This window comes from Schistocerca americana, chromosome 8 (genome assembly GCF_021461395.2).
Source record: "Schistocerca americana isolate TAMUIC-IGC-003095 chromosome 8, iqSchAmer2.1, whole genome shotgun sequence".
NCBI classification, from domain to species: domain Eukaryota; kingdom Metazoa; phylum Arthropoda; class Insecta; order Orthoptera; family Acrididae; genus Schistocerca; species Schistocerca americana.
In genome coordinates, this window is record NC_060126.1 from 446,181,457 (window position 1) to 446,203,301 (window position 21,845).

At 39.9% G+C, this 21,845-nt stretch overlaps 1 protein-coding gene across 8 annotated transcripts in view; it reads right to left on the reverse strand.

Annotated features, from left to right (window-relative positions):
* LOC124544759 (eukaryotic translation initiation factor 4E transporter) overlaps positions 1-21,845 on the reverse strand; it is a 282,347-nt gene that overhangs the window by 26,674 nt on the left and 233,828 nt on the right. For all 8 annotated transcript variants that reach the window (XM_047123432.1, XM_047123429.1, XM_047123431.1 and 5 more), the window contains one exon: positions 19,694-19,887. In XM_047123432.1, the coding sequence (XP_046979388.1) occupies positions 19,694-19,887 (194 nt within the window). The remainder of the gene's footprint in view (positions 1-19,693; positions 19,888-21,845) is intronic.

A 21,845-nucleotide genomic window follows, 5' to 3' on the forward strand; every position in this document is an offset into this window, starting at 1 on the left:
TCAACAATCACATGGATGGAAAACGTGGATTTGCAACAGTAGAAGAGTGTTCCAGATAAGTCACGAAACCCTCGTATTTTGTTAAAACAATCTTTTTATCTTGTTTTGTATTGTTGTGTATAAAAATTTTTTTCTTCACAATGACTTATGAGATTTTCAAGAGTATTGTGCCTAAACTCGAAAATAGTAATTTAATAGACTTCGAAAATCAGGACAGGTCAAATGAAACAGAAAGAACTGATCAATTTGATTTAAAAAGTTTTCTTTTAAATTTCATGAAAGAAATTAAACAATCAGTTGACGACAATAAGACTTACTGGGATGAAAAAATTGATAACATCTTGTTACAAGTCCAAACAGTCAATACGCAAGTGGGTGATCTTTCGAACAGAGTTGGCAGTGTTGAGGAAAAAATTGAATCTGTGGAAGCAAAAGTAAATGAAATTGATGCTAAATTGAGCGATGAAATTAATACTGTAAAAAATGAGTTACTGGCAGATAGGGAAAGAAATTTAATTGATTTTAATGAGATAAAAGGGGAAATTAAAAATTTGGATGAGAACACAAAAGTTTTAGTAAAAGATGTAGAACAAAAAACTGACAATCGTTTGTTTACTCTAGAAAAAAAGTAGAACGCAATGATTTAGGAAACAAAAAATGTGTCAAAGAACTTAGCGAAAAAATTGAAAGTTTTGACATTGAATTTCAAAGCAAAAATCACAATGTCAACACATGCAATCTTGTATCTAATATTCCAGTGAAGCACTTTTCAGTAGATGGACCATTACATCCCGTTGATTTTATACAGTATTGTAAGGATTGTTTTTTACCTCACTCACCAGATGATACAAAAATTAAATTTGTGAAAAAATTCTTGGAAGGGGAAGCTTTGATTTGGGCAAACCAGATAGTAACTGTGGGGATGACCTTTTCAGAATTTGAATCAAAATTTCTGGAAAATGTTCGGGATGATCTTAAACAAACTAGAATCAAAAGTGAATTTTTGAATGGGAGAAACTATAGAGAATCAGATGGGAGCATGAAACAATTTTGCAAAAGTGAACTTCAAAAACTTATTCATTTAACAAAACATTTGGATGACTTGATCAAAATTGATACCTTAAAGAGAAGATTGCCATCAGCAATGTAGTTGAGTTTAGTTAATTGTCCTGATAGTAATGTTGAGCAGTTTCTCAATTATATTGAAAAGTTGGATAGGGTAACAACAAGAACACACAGTGGGTTTACTCAGAAAGGTAGTGGTCAAAATTGGGGAAATGATAACTTTCAAAAAAGGGAACAAAACAATTATGTCGTCAGGCAAAATTCAGGGGGATATAACAATTTTCAAAAGAAGGACCATAATTTTCATCCAAAATAAGAACAACATTTTCGCGGAAATAATCAACAAAATAGAGAACACTTTAGGGATCAAAATCACAGAAATTTTGCAAGAGATCAGTACAATAGAAACTACCAACAATCAGGTAATGTTTGGCATAGGAATGGGAACAGAAATGTTGATCAGAGACATTGGCAGAACCACAATCAGCAGTTCAAACAGGAACCAGTTGTAATTCAGGAAATAAAAAAAACGAGTAGACACCCCCTTGAAGGTCCGCAAGGTTGAGGCAGAAGGTGAGCATGATGAAAGGACCAATGGATGTGATAATCATAAACCCAAACATGACAGTTCCAAACCTAAGCTATCACATGAGGTTATTAGTTGTTACTTATTGCAGAAATTTCAAGATGAAAATAATGATGATATTGATAAAGATAAAATTTTCTGTACACAAGAACATACAGTAGATAAAAGTAATTGTGATTCATTTAATTTAACAGAGTTTTACACTTGGGCAGAAAAGAACAACACTTTGTCAGATGATGTAATTTGTAGTAGTTCAGAGACGTGTGTGAATGAAAGAGAGAATGCATGCTGTGAGAATGAAAATATTGGTGAAAGGGATCTGGTAACTTTAGAAAGGGGAAATAATATTTTGGGGGATAATTTGAATGTGTATGACCTGAATATGTATAATGATAATGATGTTCATGATAAAGTTGATAATGATGGTAATGGTATTGATGATGATGTTGAGGAAAGGTGTTTCATTAGTTTAAATAGGGAGTTGATTATACACATGGTTGAAAATGGATTAAATAGTGAGAATATTATAGATATTCCAGCGATGTTACCAGGATGAATAAGGCTCACAAGTAGGTTGTATGTGAAAGTGTGAATTTTGATGTTGTTGGTAAAGAATCTGACTACACAAATAATGACACATGTATAACTTCTAGCCTAAGTGAAATTTTTACAGATACTGATGACACACACATTTCTTACGAATCTATGGCTGAACAGTGAAACTATTTCTTTTGACAAGAACTTTAGAAAGATGTTTATTAATATATGTGAAACTGTATGTCCTGAGTGGTGGAAAAAGATGAGATATTTTATTTTTGAAAAGCTGAAGAATAAGTACTTCAATAGTATACAATGTGATTTGGATGAAGATTCTTTGCTATTTGAGATAATAGAGAGTACTAATGACAATTTTGTATCTTGTGCAAATTTTATAACTGTGACAAATAATACATATAATGGTATACCACATGATTCTGATAAGTATAGGTTTGGGGAAATTGAAAGTGATTTATTACATGAGGATACAGGTTCTGAGAAAAGTGATCAATTTTGCAGTCCTTATATAAAAGTTCAAATTGGGTCATGGATTGGTAAATGTTTAATTAATACAGGAAGTGAGATCTCGGGTATATCTGAAAGGTTAAGCAAGAAATTGAAAGTGGGGAAAGATTACGTTGAAATGTCAGTTGTTGGGGTAAAGATAAAAGGTGCTACTGGGAAGAGCAGTAAATTGGTAAAAAGCCAGGCTTTAGTGACATTTTTAATTGAAGGCAAGTTGTTCACACATGGATGTTTTGTAATTCAGGAATTTAATGAGGATTTTCTTTTGGGTATGAATTGGATAGTAGAAGTAAATACAGCATTTGATTGGATTGGAAGAAAACTTTTGATAGAAACTAGTGAAAGGGAATACCTTCAGACAAATTTTGTGAACACACTTGGTGATCAGAGTAATGGAAATTTTGAGAGTATCAATTTACTAACAGAAAGTAGATTGGAGAATATTGAAATTCATAGACTTGATACTGATGAAGTTGAATTTGGGAATTTAGTAAATTTGAAAATTTCAGAAAAAAAATTTATCTGGGGAGCAAAAACAACAGTTAGAAAATCTGCTGTGGGAATACAGTGATGTTTTCAGTGACATACCTGGTAGAGTAAAGGGTTATCAGTGTGAGCTTCAGGTAAAACCTCATGAACCATTTTTCATAAAACCATACAGTATTGCAATATCAAAAAGACCTGCTGTCGAGAAAGAGCTGAAAAAGATGGAAGGATGTAATATAATAGAAAGGAGTATCAGTGCATATAATAATCCTTTAGTAGTTGTTTCGAAAAAAGATGGTTGAGTAATATTGGTTTTGGACTCTAGACACTTAAACAAAATTTTGTTCAGACAGACAGACCATCCCGAAAATATTGATGAGTTACTCTATAAATTTAGAAAATATAAAATATTTGTCAAGTTTGGATCTAACTTCAGGTTTTCATAAGGTTCCACTTTCGGTTAATTCTAGAAAATATACTGCTTTCTTGTACAATGGTAAGAGTTACCAATATTGTGTTGTGCCATTTGGGTTAAATTCTTCTGTTTCCAAATTTATAAGAGCTTTGGATCATGTACTGGGGCAAGAACTTGCATCCAAACTGATAATTTATGTAGATGACATTTTGGTTACAGGGCAAAATTGGGAGGAACATTTTTCGATTTTGAAGTCAGTTTGTGAAAAACTTATAAAAGGGGGGATGACATTGAAATTAGAGAAATGTAAGTTTGCAGTTTCTGAATTAAAATTTTTGGGTCATGTTGTCACAGACAAGGGAATTGTGGCAGATCCAGAAAAAATTAAAGCAATTTCAGAAATTCCTATTCCTAAGACTAAAAAACAATTAAAGTCTTTCTTTGGGTTATGTGGTTATTACCGAAAACATATAAGAGATCAGAGTCTGAATGCACCATGTTTAAGTCAGTTACTTAAGAAAAACACTGTTTGGGTTTGGGATAAAAGTTGTCAGGAAGAGTTTGATAAAATTAAGCAAGAGCTGAGGAAGCAACACTTATTACACAGACCTGATTTTAATTTACCATTTTGTTTGAACACTGATAGCAGTAATTATTGGCTTGGAGCAGAGTTATTTCAAGAAAGAGTAGAGAATGGAGTTAAGATACATTGTACCATAGCATTTGCAAGCAGAATGTTGCTCAAGCACGAGAAAAATTACAGAGAAGGAACTTTTGGCAATTCATTGGGCTTTTACAAAATTTAGAATTTACCTTATTGGACATAAAACCATAGTATTTTCGGATCACAAAGCTTTGAGTTACTTACAAGAGTGCAAATTATACCACAGTAGATTGACCAGATGGGCAATATTTCTGCAACAGTTTGACTTTGAAATCAAGCACATAAAAGGTTCTGAGAATGTAGTAGCTGATTCACTTTCAAGGTTACCAATTGGGGAAAAAAGGAGATTTTTGAACAAGAGGAGGAAAAGCAATTTAAAATTAGATACCTGAAAGGGGTGGAAAATGAGAAAAGAACTAGAGCTGTGTGTAACAAAACTAGGAAAAATCAAAATTTAGATCAAAGTTGGAAATTAATCAAAGAATGTCTAGGCAAGAAGGGGTATGAGAAACTTGATAAATTTTACAAATTACATAAGGGGATTTTATTTCGGAGAACAGATGTAGATTCTGGTAATTGGAAACTGTGTTGGCCAGAGGCAGATGCTGAAAAGCTGATTATTTACATACATGAAAGTTTTGGTCATTGTGGGATGCAGAAGTGCATTCAAAAGATACAAGAAAACGTTTATTTTTACAATATTGGAAAGAAGGTAAGAAAAGTATTGGCAACCTGTGACAAATGTCAGAGTTAAAGTGAGCAATCAAAGATGTGGTGGAGAGATGCAAAACATTATTCCGGAAAAACCTTTAGATCTTATCGCAGTGGACTTATATGGAATGTTACCAAAGAGTACAGGTGGTCACTGTTACATATTTGCTATGGTAGATGTATTTTCAAAATTAATTAAACTATATCCAGTGAAGAAAGCTACTAGCCATGAAATTATAATAAAAATTGAGAGAGATTATTTCGCACAGGTGGGTAAACCAAAAGCTATATTATCAGATAATGGTTCACAGTTCACCTCTAATATTTGGAAAAAGTTTATTGAAAGATCAAAATTGAAGCATATACTTATATCTGTTTATTCTCCATCCACCAATCCTGCAGAAAGATATATGAGGGAAATTGGGAGACTTTGCAGAACCTATTGTAGCCATAAAATCCAACCTGGTTTGAGCACATTCGAAATTTTGAAGATATTATGAATAGCCTACAACATAGTTCCACAGGATTTTCACCGTATGAGATAATGTTTAATATCAAACCTCCAAATCTTATATCAGAACTTAATGAATTTTCTAAATGTACACCTTTAACCATGAAAGAGAGAGAAGACATTATCAGGGAAACTATGAGGAAACAAGGGGAAAAGAGGAATAAAAGACATAACAATAGGGTACAATTAGCCACTTTCAAAATTGGGGATCTTGTTCTAGTCAAATCTCATGAAAAATCAAAAATGTTAACTTCAGAAATTAAAAAATTCTTTGATATCTATATTGGGCCTTCTGAAGTCATGGAAAATCCACACCCTAATGCTTATCGTTTGGTGTATCCTAAGTCAAAGAAATTATTTGGTCTCAGGAATGTTGTCTCTTTGAAACTATATAAACAGAAATCATAATTTCAAAAATTTAAATAACCTATTTTCATCGAAAACAAAAGTCTTCCACAGGAATATGCTTGTTAGAACAAAACTACCTGTACAACCAAGTATGTATATTTGCATGTATAAATTAATAATTTGAAGTCACCTGTTAATTGAAACTGATGAAAAAACACTGTTGTAACAAAGAATGAGAGAAAGATTTATTTTTACTTTTTTACAAAAAAAAGAAGTCTCCATAGTGAGCATTTCTGAATTTTTCTAATTTTTGGAAGCGAAGTCTTCCCTGTGGGTGAAGGCATGCATGTGAGGACATGCATGCAAAGGTATAAGTTTCAAAACCAATTTTAGATAAAGCCTCATGATATACGAGCAATTTATTGCTATCCGTGATCTGAAGGCTGACCGATCCATCGTCATTCTTCCGGCGGACAAGGGTTCCACGACCGTGGTACTTGATTGTCGGGAGTATGCGGCTGAGAGACTTCGTCAGCTTTCAGACAACACCACATACAAAGTTTGCCAAGGTAATCCCATTCCTGATGTCCAGGCGGAGCTTCAACGAATCCTCAGAACCTTAGGCCCCCTACAAAACCTTTCACCTGACTCCATCAACCTCCTGACACCAACGACACCCCGCGCCCCTACCTTCTACCTTCTTCCTAAAATTCACAAACCCAATCATCCCGGCCGCCCCATTGTAGCTGGTTACCAAGCCCCCACAGAACGTATCTCTGCCTACGTAGATCAACACCTTCAACCCGTTACATGCAGTCTCCCATTCTTCATCAGAGACACCAACCACTTTCTCGAACGCCTGGAATCCTTACCCAATCTGTTACCCCTGGAAACCATCCTTGTAACCATTGATGCCACTTCCTTATACACAAATATTCCACACGTCCAGGGCCTCGCTGCGATGGAGCACTTCCTTTCACGCCGATCACCTGCCACCCTACCTAAAACCTCTTTCCTCATTACCTTAGCCAGCTTCATCCTGACCCACAACTACTTCACTTTTGAAGGCCAGACATACCAACAATTAAAGGGAACAGCCATGGGTACCAGGATGGCCCCTTCGTACGCCAACCTATTCACGGGTCGCTTAGAGGAAGCCTTTTTGGTTACCCAGGCCTGCCAACCCAAAGTTTGGTACAGATTTATTGATGACATCTTCATGGTCTGGACTCACAGTGAAGAAGAACTCCAGAATTTCCTCTCCAACCTCAACTCCTTTGGTTCCATCAGATTCACGTGGTCCTACTCCAAATCCCATGCCACTTTCCTTGACGTTGACCTCCATCTGTCCAATGGCCAGCTTCACACGTCCGTTCACATCAAACCCACAACAAGCAACAGTACCTCCATTATGACAGCTGCCACCCATTCCACATCAAACGGTCCCTTCCCTACAGCCTAGGTCTTCCCTGAACCAACAATCTGAAAACAGCTTTAGCATCCCGCAACTACCCTCCCGACCTGGTACAGAAGCAAATAACCAGAGCCACTTCCTCATCCCCTCAAGCTCAGAACCTCCCACAGAAGAACCACAAAAGTGCCCCACTTGTGACAGGATACTTTCCGGGACTGGATCAGACTCTGAATGTGGCTCTCCAGCAGGGATACGACTTCCTCAAATCCTGCCCTGAAATGAGATCCATCCTTCATGAAATCCTCCCCACTCCACCAAGAGTGTATTTCCGCCGTCCACCTAACCTTCGTAACCTCTTAATTCATCCCTATGAAATCCCCTTCCCTACCCTCTGGCTCCTATCCTTGTAACCGCCCCCGGTGTAAAACCTGTCCCATGCACCCTCCCACCACCACCTACTCCAGTCCTGTAACCCGGAAGGTGTACACGATCAAAGACAGAGCCACATGTGAAAGCACCCACGCGATTTACCAACTGACCTGCCTACACTGTGAAGCTTTCTATGTGGGAATGACCAGCAACAAACTGTCCATTCGCATGAATGGACACAGGCAGGCAGTGTTTGTTGGTTATGAGATTCAGTTGGCACAGTGTGACTAAAGAAGTGGCTGTAGATATTTTATTCTAGCAGATGATTTTTATCTTACTATTGTTTTCCATCTGTATGCTGTATTTTAGAATATTTCTCATGTATGTTTTATGCCATGTATATTTGTCATGTTAAATAATTTCTTTACTTGAATTTTTTTGTGTATAAGATTGATGGGGAAGAATCACTGCAACAACAGCCAGTACTAAGTCCACAGATTCAAAGAGTCCAAATTTGGAAGAGGTTATCAGACTGCATCATTAATGTACTAATTGTGTAATACAGATCCATTACTGAGTGTGGTTGGGATTTTGTTGTATATGTTCGAAACAACAAAAGCCCTGGGGAGCAGTTGTAATGGATCTGGGAGATGTGTTATTTTCTATTGGATTTGTCGATACCAAATTTAATGTGGTAAGTTGGTAATGTTTTCTTATAATTCTGTCAGAATTTTTTTAAATTGTAATTTGCCTTATTTTTTGCTAATTTACTTATATTTTTTGAGAGTGACAGCATATTGATTACTATTAGTAGATGTGACGAAGAATATCAAAGAGACTGGTTACAAGTGGAAGGTTGTGTGTTGTGTAAAATGTCTTTGATGCTGGAGTCGTCTTTGACCATACTCAGTCAGCAGTGAACCCTTGGTGTGTGTTGAAGGTAGAACAATGTGCAGGTCGCCGTTATAAATATTTTCTAGTGAACAGAAAAAATGAATTATGTTACTACTTTTTTTATATAAACTTTAAGAAGAAACCAGATTCGAAGAAATGGTATTTGAAGCACCAAAAAATGAGGCAAACGCATTGAACCAGGTCATTTCTGCAGCCGATGAAACTGCATTTTGTAATCATCCTTCCACTAGACAACTGAAGCCAAGACAAATATCAACTTGTAAACATTTCACGGAAAAGGTACAGTCGCAAAATATGCCAAATTTAAGTAAATAAAAATAGATATCATATTTCAGTACCAACACTGGCTCGATAATGCTTTATCACAGAAGTGACTTCTCATTTGCTGCCTCACCCCCTCTCCCTTTGCCCTCGTACGTTTTCAGCCTTGTCAGTTTTTGCTACTAACTGTGATCTGCACTGTAAACAAATCTTGCACTTTGACACCCCTGGCACATCTCTTGGCTTAGCGCCTCAAGCGATAGCTACTAAATCTGATATGTCTGTAGAAATCTTACAGCTGGGTCGCCTTTTGGTGCACCACTCAGCTTGGTGTCCCAAGTGGCTGCTTCTATTGTGTGGGCTATAAACCGACCATGCTTGTTACAGTTGTTATAAATTGTGCACCACTGAAAGTGGGACACTGCAATGAGTCACCGTTCCACAGTGAACGTTTAAACTTCCCTACAACAATCAGTTCATAATACATCATTAATGCATAAAAACACAGTCCAATATTTTAATGTAACATTATCCACATCCCAACATTTCTACTTCTCACACATTCTCAGTAATAGTAATTGAGCACCTCCAAAAGGTTATTTGTATAAATGGAAAAGGGGGATGAACTCTAGACATTATCTTGTTGAGGAAACAAAATTTATTAATACTGACAGAGAAAGCAAGTTAAAAGTGTGTAAAACACAGAAACAGAAGATGGAAGCATGGAGAGTGTGTTTAGAGCAGTCTGTACACAGGCAATGTCAGGCAAACAGATATTTTGCAGGCAGTCTGACAGCCAAGCACCCATGGGCAGACAATGTCAGGCACTCAACAATGCCTCTTGTTAAAACAACAATGAAGCAAATTTGATTGCAACAAGGGTGTGTTAAACATAAAAATTTCACATCAGTAAAAATACTAAGCTGCTGACAAGTACATTACCATACCTAGCTTTTCAACAAACCCCAACCAAGTTTTCAGTGTTGTTAATGTGCCTATTAATGACTATATCTCACCTATTTGGTGAGCTGTTACCGTTACACCTTAACTACTTTTGTTGTGCTACAACTTTTCATTGCCCTATTTAAAAATTACTAAGGTTTCGTTACTTTTGTGGAACTAGAAATTTCTTTTTATTCGTAAAATATTTGGTGTCAGTTTGTGAGTTGCCACTACACAAAGAATGCACTTACTTGCTGGACCACAAGTCTGGAATCTTTTTCCAATTCTTGTATTTTCCTGATAGTAGTTTTTCCAAAAGAGTTGTTGAACCAAATACTGATATGATATTGGCTACATTTCTGCTGGTTTTGTTTTGCTTTAGGGTGCAAAAACAACTGGGACCATATGCACCCAAGTCAAAACTATAGAACACGAAGACAGAGAGGAATTAAAAAACTACTACACATCAGTCCAAACTGATATAATAGAAGACAGCCAAAACCAGGAAGAAGGGCTAAAAAAGACACCAAACAGAAATGGACGTCCAAAACTAAAAATTAAATGGTCTTCGCCATATTGCTTTGGCGGATAGAAAGTAAGACATGGTCGACAGCCCGCACGTCATTTACTAAAACAACCGATAACAGACGGCAAACCCAAACAGAAACGTAAAAAGTTAAAAAACTGACATTCCATCACAAAGTGGCGAACAGTTAAAACATGAGTGCAACGTGTATGAAGTGGCGGGGTAGCACCACTTGGCTAAATAGGCAGTGCCCAATATGCAGACTAGTTAAAATAATCTCCTCCCTGCGGTAGGGCCGAGAGGAGGTGGCACAAGCCACTGGGAGAGGCTTAATAAGCCGGAGCTTATTCCTGTGAAGGGAGGACCATTGGTGATGCCAAAGAAACACCACCTCCTGACAGATGACAACACGGAGATCATTTGAGGGAATATAGGTACCCACGGGCTGAGGTATGAGGACTGCAGCTTTGGGAGCAGCGTCAGCCGCCTCATCTCCTGGCAGACAGACATGACCAGGAACCCGGAGAATCATTACACTGGCTCCACCAAGAGTGAGCAGTTGACAGTTTTCCTGGACTCGTTGCACTAAGTGATGCGAGTTTGAGAAGAGACCACAACTGAAAAGGCTGTGTCATTGGATGTACTCTGTGGCCTTATACTGAAAAACACGCGTGCCAAAGACGAAGGCCTCATGGTCTGTCAGAGCCATCAGTGTATACAAAGGTACTATCACGAAAGTTGTGAAATTGAAGGCAACAGACCGAGGCTGGAGTAGTTTCCTTAGGAAGCGAATGGAGGCCAAGGTCAACATGGGCCGCATCACGAAGCCAAGCTGGTGAAGGGTTCATAACCACTGGGAAAGGTCCAGGTAGTCTGAAGTTTAGCCACCGCAGCAAGTGCCAAAAACAGACTGCAGGAGGTAACAGAAGAAGGACGAGCCCCATACCGACGATCAAAGGAATCACTAAAGGAGGCATAAAAGATGGGTGGCCACACATAGCAGAAAAATGGCATGCATACCTGCTGAGGAGAAAGTTACGGCAGTAGGGCAGGGGCGGTTCAGCATCCTCAGCATACAGACTCTCAACTGGGCTGGTGTGAAAGGCGCCCATGGCCTAACGCATGCCATGGTGGTAGACAGTGTTGAGATGGTGTAAGGGGGATGGGTGTGCAGACGCATAAACAAAGCACCCATAGTCTAGTTTCAAACAGACAAGGGACCAGTACAAACAGAGGAGGGTGGTTCAATCGGCACCCCAGGAAGTACCACTGAGGACATGTAGGACACTGAGGGACCATGTACAACGGGCTATCAGGTAAGATACAAGGGAGGATGAAGAGTTTCCTATCGAGCATGACCCCAGGAATTTTGTAGTTTAAATGAACGGAAGGGTAACAGGCCCAAGTGTAAAGATGGTGGGAGAAACCACTTGTGTCGCCAGAAATTCATACAGACGGTTTTGTCAGTGGAAAAGCGAATGTCATTGTCGATGCTCCAGGAGTAGAGATGATCAATGCACCACTGAAGACACCGCTCAGTAAGACAGGTCCGTGGAGAACTGCAATAGATGGCAGAATTGTCACCAAAAAGGGGGCCGGAGATGCCTGGTGGGAGACAGGCCATGATAGGGGTAACGGCGATAGCAAAGAATCTGACACTTAGGGCGGAACCCTGAGGCACACCGTTTTCCTGGATAAAGGTGTCCGATAAGGTAGAACCCACAGGCACCTTGAAAACTTGGTCTTACAAAAATGCCTGAAGGAAATAGGACAGGCGGCCATGGAGGCCCCATATGTAAAGTGTGTGGAGGATACCAGTTCTCCAGCAGGTGTCATAGGCCTTCTCCAAATATAACAACACGGCCACAGTCTGGAATTTCCGCAGAAAACCATTCATGACATGCGTGGACAAAGTAATGAGATGGTCAACTACACAACGCTGTGCTCCAACTACACAACGCAGTGCTCGAAATCCACACTGTGCATTCATCTGTAAATTTAGAGACTCTAGCCACCATACCAGCCGGGCACGAATCACACGTTCCATCACCTTGCAAACACAGCTGGTATGTGAAACAGGGTGGTAGCAACAAGAAAGGTATTTGTCCCTACTGGGCTTAGGTATGGGTATGGGAATGGAAATGGAAATGACAGTGGCTTCACGTCAGTGTCCGGGAAATGTGCCCGCTGCCCAGATGCGGTTGTACATGTTAAGCAGAAAGTGCTTGCCTACAAGAGAAAATGCTGCAACATCTCAACGTGGATGGCATCTGGCCCTGGGGCAGAGGATAGGGATGAACTGAGAGCATGATCTAGCTCCCTCACAGTAAAGGTGGCATTGTAGCACTCACGATGCGTAGAAGAGAAGGGTATCGCCCGAGCCGCCTCTGCCCGTTTCCAATGGAGGAAGGCAGGGTGATAGCGGGAAGAGCTCGAAACTTCGGCAAAATGGCAGCCCAAGGTGTTGGAGATACCAATAGGGTCCACGATGACATCAGCGACTGTCAGGCTGGAAATTGGGGAATGGATCTTGTTGCCAGAAAGCTGTTGGAGGTTGGCCCACACAACAGAGGAAGGTGTGGAACTGTTTAAAGAACTAGTGAATGAATGCCAGCTAGCTCTATTGCTATCCCAAAGAATGTGATGACACTTTGCACCTTCTATTTATAATGAATGCAGTTTGCCAGTGTAGGGCGGCGGTTAAAAACACGGAGAGCTCGGCAACGCGCACAAATTGCATTGCAGCATGCCTCAGTCCACCCGGTACTGGGACACGACGTGGTAAAAAGGAAGTGCGAGGAATGGAATATTGTTCAGCAGTAAGGGTAACGTTTGTGCGCAAATCCACCTGGTCATCACAACTGGGGAAATCTTGTGAATCAAAGGTCAACAAGGAGGAGTAAAGCCGCCAGTCAGGCTTAATAAGCTGCCATTTGGGCATGCGCGCAGATGGGAAAGGAGTCAGCAAACAGAGAGCACAAGGGAAATGGTTGCTTGAGTAGGTGTCAGGAAGAATGGACCACTGAAGACTATGGGCAAGCTGGGCAGTGCAAAAGGATAGGTCCAAATGGGAATAGGTGTAGAAGGAGTCAGAAAGGAAAGTGGGTGCTCCAGTGTTAAGGCAGAAGAGGTTAAGTTGGTTAAAAAGGTCAGCCAGGAGAGCACCTCTCTGACAGGTCCTGGGAGAACCCCAAAGGGGATGACATGCATGAAAGTCACTGAGTGGCAAAAATGGAGGAGGTAGCTGCCCAATAAGCTGAAGGAAGTCTGCTCTAGTGACATCGAATGATGGAGGTACATAGGGAAAAAGTCAGATGGGGAAGGAAAAGGTGAACTGCAACTGCTTAAATATGGGTAGTCAGAGAAATGGGTTGACTATGAAGGTCATCCAATATGAGCAGCATGATGCCTCCACGAGATGGAATGCCGAACTCAGGGGGAAGGTCAAAACTAATCAGTAGGTAATGTGAATGAGGGTGCAATTTCGTTTCCAAAAGGCAGAGTACAAGGGAATGCTGCGATGCTAAAAGCAGCTGTAAATCCTATTTGTGGGACTGAAGGCCACTAATGTCCCATTGGAGGACAGTCGTGAGGAGGAAGAGATGTAGGGGTGTCAACAGCTGCTGAGTGACAGCCGGTGTAGAGTTGCTACTAAAGTGCACGGAAGCAGGAGGATCCTGCTCCATGGGGTCCGCAGAAGTATCAGCTTGCTTGTGCGGTCGGTCTGTGGAGTCCAACGCTGCAAAACTGTTTGTGGAGTGCACCGGCGAGACGGAGGCCGGCCGGGCTACAGTGCCACATGGCAACACCAATGAATAGGATCTTCGAGTTGCCAAAGGAGAAGACCGTTTCCCTTTGGTGGACTTCTTCGAGCCTTTCTGGTTAGAGGAAGGATCGGGTGGTGTCTGGCTCGAAGGATGGAAGAAGTCTTCATGGGAAGTCTTGATGGGAGTACTACTACTGTCCTTTCCTGCCTACTGGTTGTGACCTGGTGGGCTTCGTCAATTGAGGCGAGAGTTTGACGGTGTGTTGCACTGCGGAACAGGGGGGATGGCTATGCTAGCTTGACACTGCAATTTCACAACCTCAGAGCTGAATTTGAGGTCACATGTTTGTGTGGCCATGTCCTTCATGGAGTGATGGGTAACACGAACAGAACTATAGTGCCTGATGGGAGAACACAGGGTTTGTGACTAGCCAGTAATTTGCGAGCTACTGGGTAAGGCACTTTTTTCTTTACCCAAATCTCGAACAGCCCACTACTTAAGATACAGGGGACAATCCCAAGAGGAGGCAACATGTACGCCATTGCAGTTGATACAGCGGGGAGGAGGCGGCAGACAATCGCCCTCGTGTGCATCCCTACCATAGGTTACACATTTGACTGGGTGTTGGCAAGAAGTTCAGTGAGGTTGAAAGGGTGACACTGATAGCAGCACACCAGGTTTGGAATGTATGGCCAGATCATGATAATTTCATAGCCTGCTTTGATCTTTGATAGCAGCCCCCGTTCTATCAAAGGTGAGGAAAAAGATTGCAGGTGGACACTGAAGAGGAATTACCTTTTTCATTACATCATGAACGGCAATGACACCCTGATTGGAGAGGTAAGATTGTATTTCGGCCTCAGTTCGACCATCGAGTAGCCTGCTGTTAATTACGGCACGGAAGAATTCAAAGTTCTATGGGCCTCAACATGGACAGGGTAGCTGTGGAGAAGTGAGGCGGCAAGCAGCCAGTTTTGCTTGCGTATCGGAAGCAGTCTCTGAAAGCAAAGTGCCATTCCATAAACGAGAGCAGGATTTCACAGGGCCAGCAATTGCAACACCACCTTTCTGAATAATAAACAGATTTACCGTGGTGAAGGACTGACCGCCTTCAGTACGTGAGGCCATGAAGAACCGCGGTGCTGCAGGAAGCGTCTTTGAATCATTAGCCTCATTATGTTTTTGTTTTGTAGACATTGAGTGGGAAGATGATTGACTCATCACGAGAAAATGCCCGCGATTGCCAGCATCTCCGATAGCGCGTTCCTTCCAACTGGGGGCTCCCTGCACAAGGGGGTGCACCCGCCTTAGTTGATTGGTCACACCTCAGGTCACCTCCCGAACATCTGACAGAGGGACCTATCGGCAATCTAGGAAGTTTGCAGCTCAGGCAATCACCCCTTCCTGGGCCTGGCCTGTACCAGGGAGTACGTGCGAACCTACCTGTCGACCCTGGGCTGGGAATTATGCATTACCCTGTCACCTGTTATGCATCAGACACGTGGGCCGGCCTTCAGGAGCACAAAGGGAGGAAGAAGAAAAAGAGGAACCTCAAATGTCGAATCAGAGGAACAAGAGAAGGGAAACAAAGGGGAAGCGAGTGAAAAAACGAAGGTAAGACTGTTCTTATGTCAGTGACAGACAATTCAGAACATTCCCAATAACAACCCAGAAATGGTCCCCAAGGGAAGGGAAAAAGAATAGCAAGAAGATAGACATGCAGCATGGGTAGGAAAAAGTGCCGCAAAGGCTGGGGCCCCATGGTAGCCAAGCACGAACCCGCCAAAGAGTTGTGAGCCCCCTGGGGGGGCTACATTTCTGGGTTGCTTGGGAAACTCTTCCATGTGTACATCCTAATAAGATCTGCAATTAATGCTTACATACCTGCCCTTGAGCAGAGTGCAATCTTTTATCACTTCTAATCCCAAGGTTTAATATCTGGTGCTACTGAAAATGGAATGCTAAGTACTTTCAACACATTTTCCAGGCTATGTAAGTCCTGAAACTTTGTCAAAAATCTGAAGTTCAACACTGTTTTGTTGATAACCACATAATTGTAATGATAAAAGGATGTGCAAAGGTTTCCAGTACCAAGTCTTTCATGAAAGCATTACTTTTCTGACATTTTCATAATCATTAGATTCTCCCCTCAGAGTGTCATATTTAAGTTATTTGTTTCGTATCAGTGATACAGGCTGTGTGATATGACAGGATATGTGAATGTGGTTACTTAAGGCTTACTGCTTGTACCTGCCCCTGCATGTGAGCTGGCCATCTAAACCAGGTTCTCTTCATGGGACTGAGAACCCTCAAGAGAACACCGCTCCCTCAGGACATGTGGGAGAACTTCTGGGAACTGTTTGTTTTCATTTTATGGAACACTAATAGGAACAATAGAGCAAATCATAGTTTATTTTAGATGTGTTTCTAACCAAGTGATTGTGGCAACAAGCTGCTGTGACAAAACAAGTGGCTTGGCTGATTTGATTGCAGCACAGAAGTCAGCAGTGCAGAGCCAGCTTGCTGCTGGGTATGGACAGGCTGGTGAGTCTGGAAGGTTGGACAGTACCACAGAATGAGTTAAGAGGCCAAGGGCTAGCTGTTTTGCTGACAGTGAGGCACTGGTGTAAGGCCAAGGCTAACGTGCCTGGAGAGAAGGATTCAATACCAAAATGTCCTGGTGACAACATACTACATTAAAAGCATTGTACATTCACTAAAATAGCTGAAACTGTCTACAGCTGAGCTACAGTAAATGGAAGGACTTCTCTGGAATTTACTACCATATTTGTACAAAATCTTGGTTAGAAGTAGTTTTAGTTTGAATGGGTGTTTATTATAAAGTAACAGCCACATAAGGACACTGTGACAAGTCGTGTCTGAAAAGTAAGTACCGTTTTGGAAAGAAACTTTCAGAAACTTTTTTCAAAGCAAAATATTTTTTTTTTTTTTTTTTTTTTTTTTACAAGAAACAACATTTCTTAAACTATTTTTCTACATAGTTGCCACCATTGTTCAGACCTTTGTCATACTGGGAAATCAATTCTCTACTCCTTCACGGGAAGATGCTACCAGTGAAGACGACCACTGCTGAACACCATTTGTCGTATCATTGCTGTCAAAGCACCTTCCTCCAAAATCGTGCTTCAAGTTTGAGAGAAAGTTGTTGTCAGAAGGTGAGAGAGAGGGGCTATACGGAAGCTGATCCAACCGAATTGCTGAGGAAGGTTTTGATCAACAGCAGCAGAATGGGGATGTGCAGTGTCATGAAGCAACACAATGCTTTGACTGAGCATTCCTTCCCTTCTTTTTTGAATTTTATGCCAAAGTTCTCTCAGTGTTTTACAGTATTATACCACACTGATAGTTCTCACCTCTGAAGTAACTACACACGCAGAATGTCGTGTATTCCAGACCACAGTGCACATAATGTTTTGAATTTTTGTTGTTTGAGGGATCATGAGTGCCTCCACTCTATCTACTGTTTTGATTCTACAGTGACATGACAAACCTACGATTCAGCATCAGACATAATTCCATTTAAGAATTCATCACTGTACTGGATAAGACATATCAAAGCACAGCCAAATCACTTTTTCGTGGACACCTGGAAGCATATTCGGACTCCAACGGGAACACAATTTGTGAAAATTCATGTGTCCTGTGACCATATCAGGCAAAATAGTTTTTGAAATTTGTGGAAAATCATCACAAAGCATTCTTATTATTAACTGTCAGTTTTCACAAATTGACTCCTTTACTTTCTCAATCAATCCATCGCTGGCAACAGAAGGTTGCCCACTCCATGCTTCTTAATGAACACTAGTTTGTCCATCAATGAATTCTCATTCTCTCATCATTTGATCAGTCATTACATATTTACCATTTATCTCTACAAGTTGATGAATTTCAGCTGGCATAACACTGTGTTCAAAAACCATATTACAGAATGCACTTCACTTCAGTGGGCTCAGAGATTGTCTTAAACAATTTTAACAATCACAAACAAATGTAAACACAACACAAACCAGCTGTAATGTCATCAGTGAAGGACGACGAACCTGTGTGTCGAGTGTGAATGTGTGGAACTGTGATACTAGTGCTGGGATGACGACAGACCAAAATCGTACTTACTTTTTGGGAACATCTCATAACATGTAGGACATCAATAAGTATCTCATGACTTTGGCTACTTTATGAGCACTTGGTCAAAAGATATGCGAGAAAATAAATTATTACACAAAATTATTTATAATACTCAATTCAGTTGCAATAAAGGATTCTGAATATGTAGACTATCATTTAGCTTCGGCATGTTGACATTGCAATAGGGAATACGAGGTGATAATTTACATCTATATAATTCAAGTTTGTAAGAATTAAATGTGGTTCGATTCAAAGTACTGCAATGGCAATTAATACACCAACACGCATTTGACAAGTTTCTACGACACTCTCTGAACAAATGCAAAATAATGAATTAAAAGAGTAAAGCATAGATATTTAGATAGTGATAAGATTTATATCCACATATATTTAGGGGTATATTTATTGAATATGTAATATGTATACAAAACAATGTAAGGTAAATAATTTTCAATAAGATGGCCAACGAAAAGTAGCATTTCTCGATTGCATTAGTTGGTCATGTGAGCCACCTCTGGAGTAAGCGAGCAGAGGGGCCTCGTGGTTTTTTAGTCACTGTCCTTGGCAGAGTAAAAGTCTTTCATCAGTGTCATCTTTATAGGTGAGCCTGCCAAGTCTGGGCAGGTGACAAGCCACAAGTGAAAGTTGCTTAGGATGTTGTGTTGTCGACTTTTTTAGCCACATTATACCTGACTCCATTGGAACTGCAGTATTACGCGAATGAGTAGTACAACTGATAGTGGTGGGAGTTTATTTGATCTTTATTAGAACTTTTGAAAACACTGCAATTTACTGGAACCATTACATGTGGTGGTACTACTACTACTACTACTACTACTACTACGATTAGTTGGTGTTCAGCGCTGTTTGTTAGCTGCTCTGCACACCTTGCTTTGTTGATCATATCATTTAAATAATTGCTGCAAATCTATTTACAATTGTATGGCTATCTTTTCGTACATGTTTCTGATTCTTTCTTCAATTAAATTGGAAAGTTTAATTAAAACAAATGCATTAGGCTACATCTTTAGCCTTTCAGATCCAGTACCTCATTTGATTTTGTTAATTACTCTGATTTTAATATATTTTAAACACTGTGCTTAATTCTATGGAAAATTCACTGACTACTGTGCTAAGAGATAGCAATGCTTAGTTGTTATTTGGGCTAAAAAGCAGCAGTACACAACCCACCCTTAGATATAATTTAGCCACAATTATTGCAGGTTTTGTGTTCACCCAATCACCACATACTGCTATCAAAAGGATATCATAGAGCACACAACTGGTTGCTCGTCCTTATAATAGCACAGTGAGCATACATGGTGTCTTAACTGTAGTGTAATAGATATGTGGAAGGTATGTTTACATCATAGATTCAATTTAATTAAACAATACACTTCTCATTTTAAACAAACACTACTTTACTGGAAAAGAGAGAGAGAGAGAGAGAGAGAGAGAGAGAGAGAGAGAGAGAGAGAGTGTTAAAGCTATAAGTTTTTCTGTACCTGCAGATTTTGTTTCACTTCTGTTGCTTGTTGCACTGTTTTCAGGATCCTTTTCAGCTGTCATCTTCCTCAGCACAGAAGTTGGTGTAAAGGCAAGAGGTGTGGGGGATATAAGTTTTGGAGGTGCAGAATCTCCAGTCTTAACTGAATTTCCTCCTGCATTTGACAATGATGACACATTGGGAGAGAGTGACCTAAAGAAAAACGAACACACAATTAACAGAGGTGAGTCAATATACTCACATCCAGAAAGTTTTGCATCACCCCGGTTCCCAGAACACGGGAAGATAGACATTTACTGTGGATATTGTATCACAGAGAGTCCCTTTGACTATTCAGAGATGTCACTAAACCTCAAAGATGTAAACAACCATGCATGAGCAGTGCCTATTAGATGGAAGGAGTCAGACATACAATCAGTTCCAGTCATTCCATCAGGAAGGAGGTACACAACTTGTGTTGTCTATAGTTCAACCATGCCTAGACAGTCAATACCACAATTTGATCGTGTCTGCATCGTTACTTTGTTCCAGGAAGGCCTCTCAACAAGGAAGGGTCCAGGTGTCTCAGAGTGAACCAAAGTGATGTTGTTCGGACATGGAGGAGATAGAGAGAGACAGGAACTGTCGATGACATACCTCGCTCAGGCCAAGGTGATGCAAAACTTTTTTGATGTGTGTACTTCTGAGAGATGTGTACCACCAGTGTTGGCTAAACAAAAGGAGTAAATCCAAAGAGCACAAACCATTCCTTACTAATTTTCAGGAACTCTTCGACAATAACACTGGAAATAACAGTTATTAAAATGTCACACTAATTCCTGGCCCAATTTGTGAAGGTGCAGTAACTTTATCCAAGATATTTGATATTTAGACTTTAAATACTTGACCAAAAACAAAACATGGTGAAATCACTATCTTGATGATTATCAGGCATTTCTCAGCCATTGATGCCCCTCTATACTTTTACATTTTTACAAACAACTATATGCATCAATTCTGTTCCTATGTGAATTCACAAGTGATGTACCAACCTTCCAACCACCTTGCTCTTTGAGATGATGTATCATTCATTTACTCAGCAACATGTTCCACAACAATCTGATGTTCAGTGCAGTTAAGTCTTTTACAATTTGTCTTTTTACCTTAATCCTTTTCCTTGTTTTTATGTCTCCCCTATTTATTCCTGACATACATCTCAACTTGTTGAAAAATCTTCAGTTTTTTTTAGTGTTTAACACATTAAAATAATGCCTCAAAGCTACAGTTAAGAACTTTTAATACAGTGAATGCAAACTTTCCATTTCATACCTCACCTTAGTTCCCAAAACTATAAGCACTTCAGGACATTTTTTACTCACCTGAGTATTTCTTTTGCTGTCCATCTAACCACTTTCTTTAACAGTCAAATATAAAAACTTACTAACTGAACTTCATTCTTTTCAATTTACTGATTACACAATTTTTGTGGAGGGTATAACCAATTTTGAGGTCATCTTTGAAGTCTGCAAGATTAAGCCCTTCTCTTTGATGTTAAATTTCATAGACGTAAGAAGTACAACACAATGCTATTTGCACAACTAAAGTGGTTCAGTTATGTTGTATTAGTAAGTATTCTTTTATCGATCCAATGACTTAGGAACACACACACACACACACACACACACACACACACACACACACCATTTTTGACAAGGCAAGTTTAAGAAATAAGTACGATAATCAAGTTTTTGTGAGACCAGGCATCAGGCAAAAGAGATACAGCAATCAGTATTATTAATTAAAAATTTAAATAGTCTTGATTGCAATGAATATATACAATCGATTTTTTCATTACTGGTCTGGTTGGTTAACAACCATCTTCAAATCATGCAGGATAAAGAATCAGTATCTACATACAGTGCTGGCCACACCACCATTGTTAGTAAGTTTAACCATGATGAGTGGCAAATTATGATGTTGTTGGCACCATTACATGTACATATTGATTCTTTACTAAGAATGATCTTAAGTTGGTTGTTAATCGACAAACCAATAATGAGCAGGTTCTGATTTTACATGTTTTACTGCTATCAAGACTTAAAAAATTCAGAAAGTCTTAACTTTTTCTTTACGTCTCTTCTCAATGGTTCCTCTAAACACTACAAGGCAGC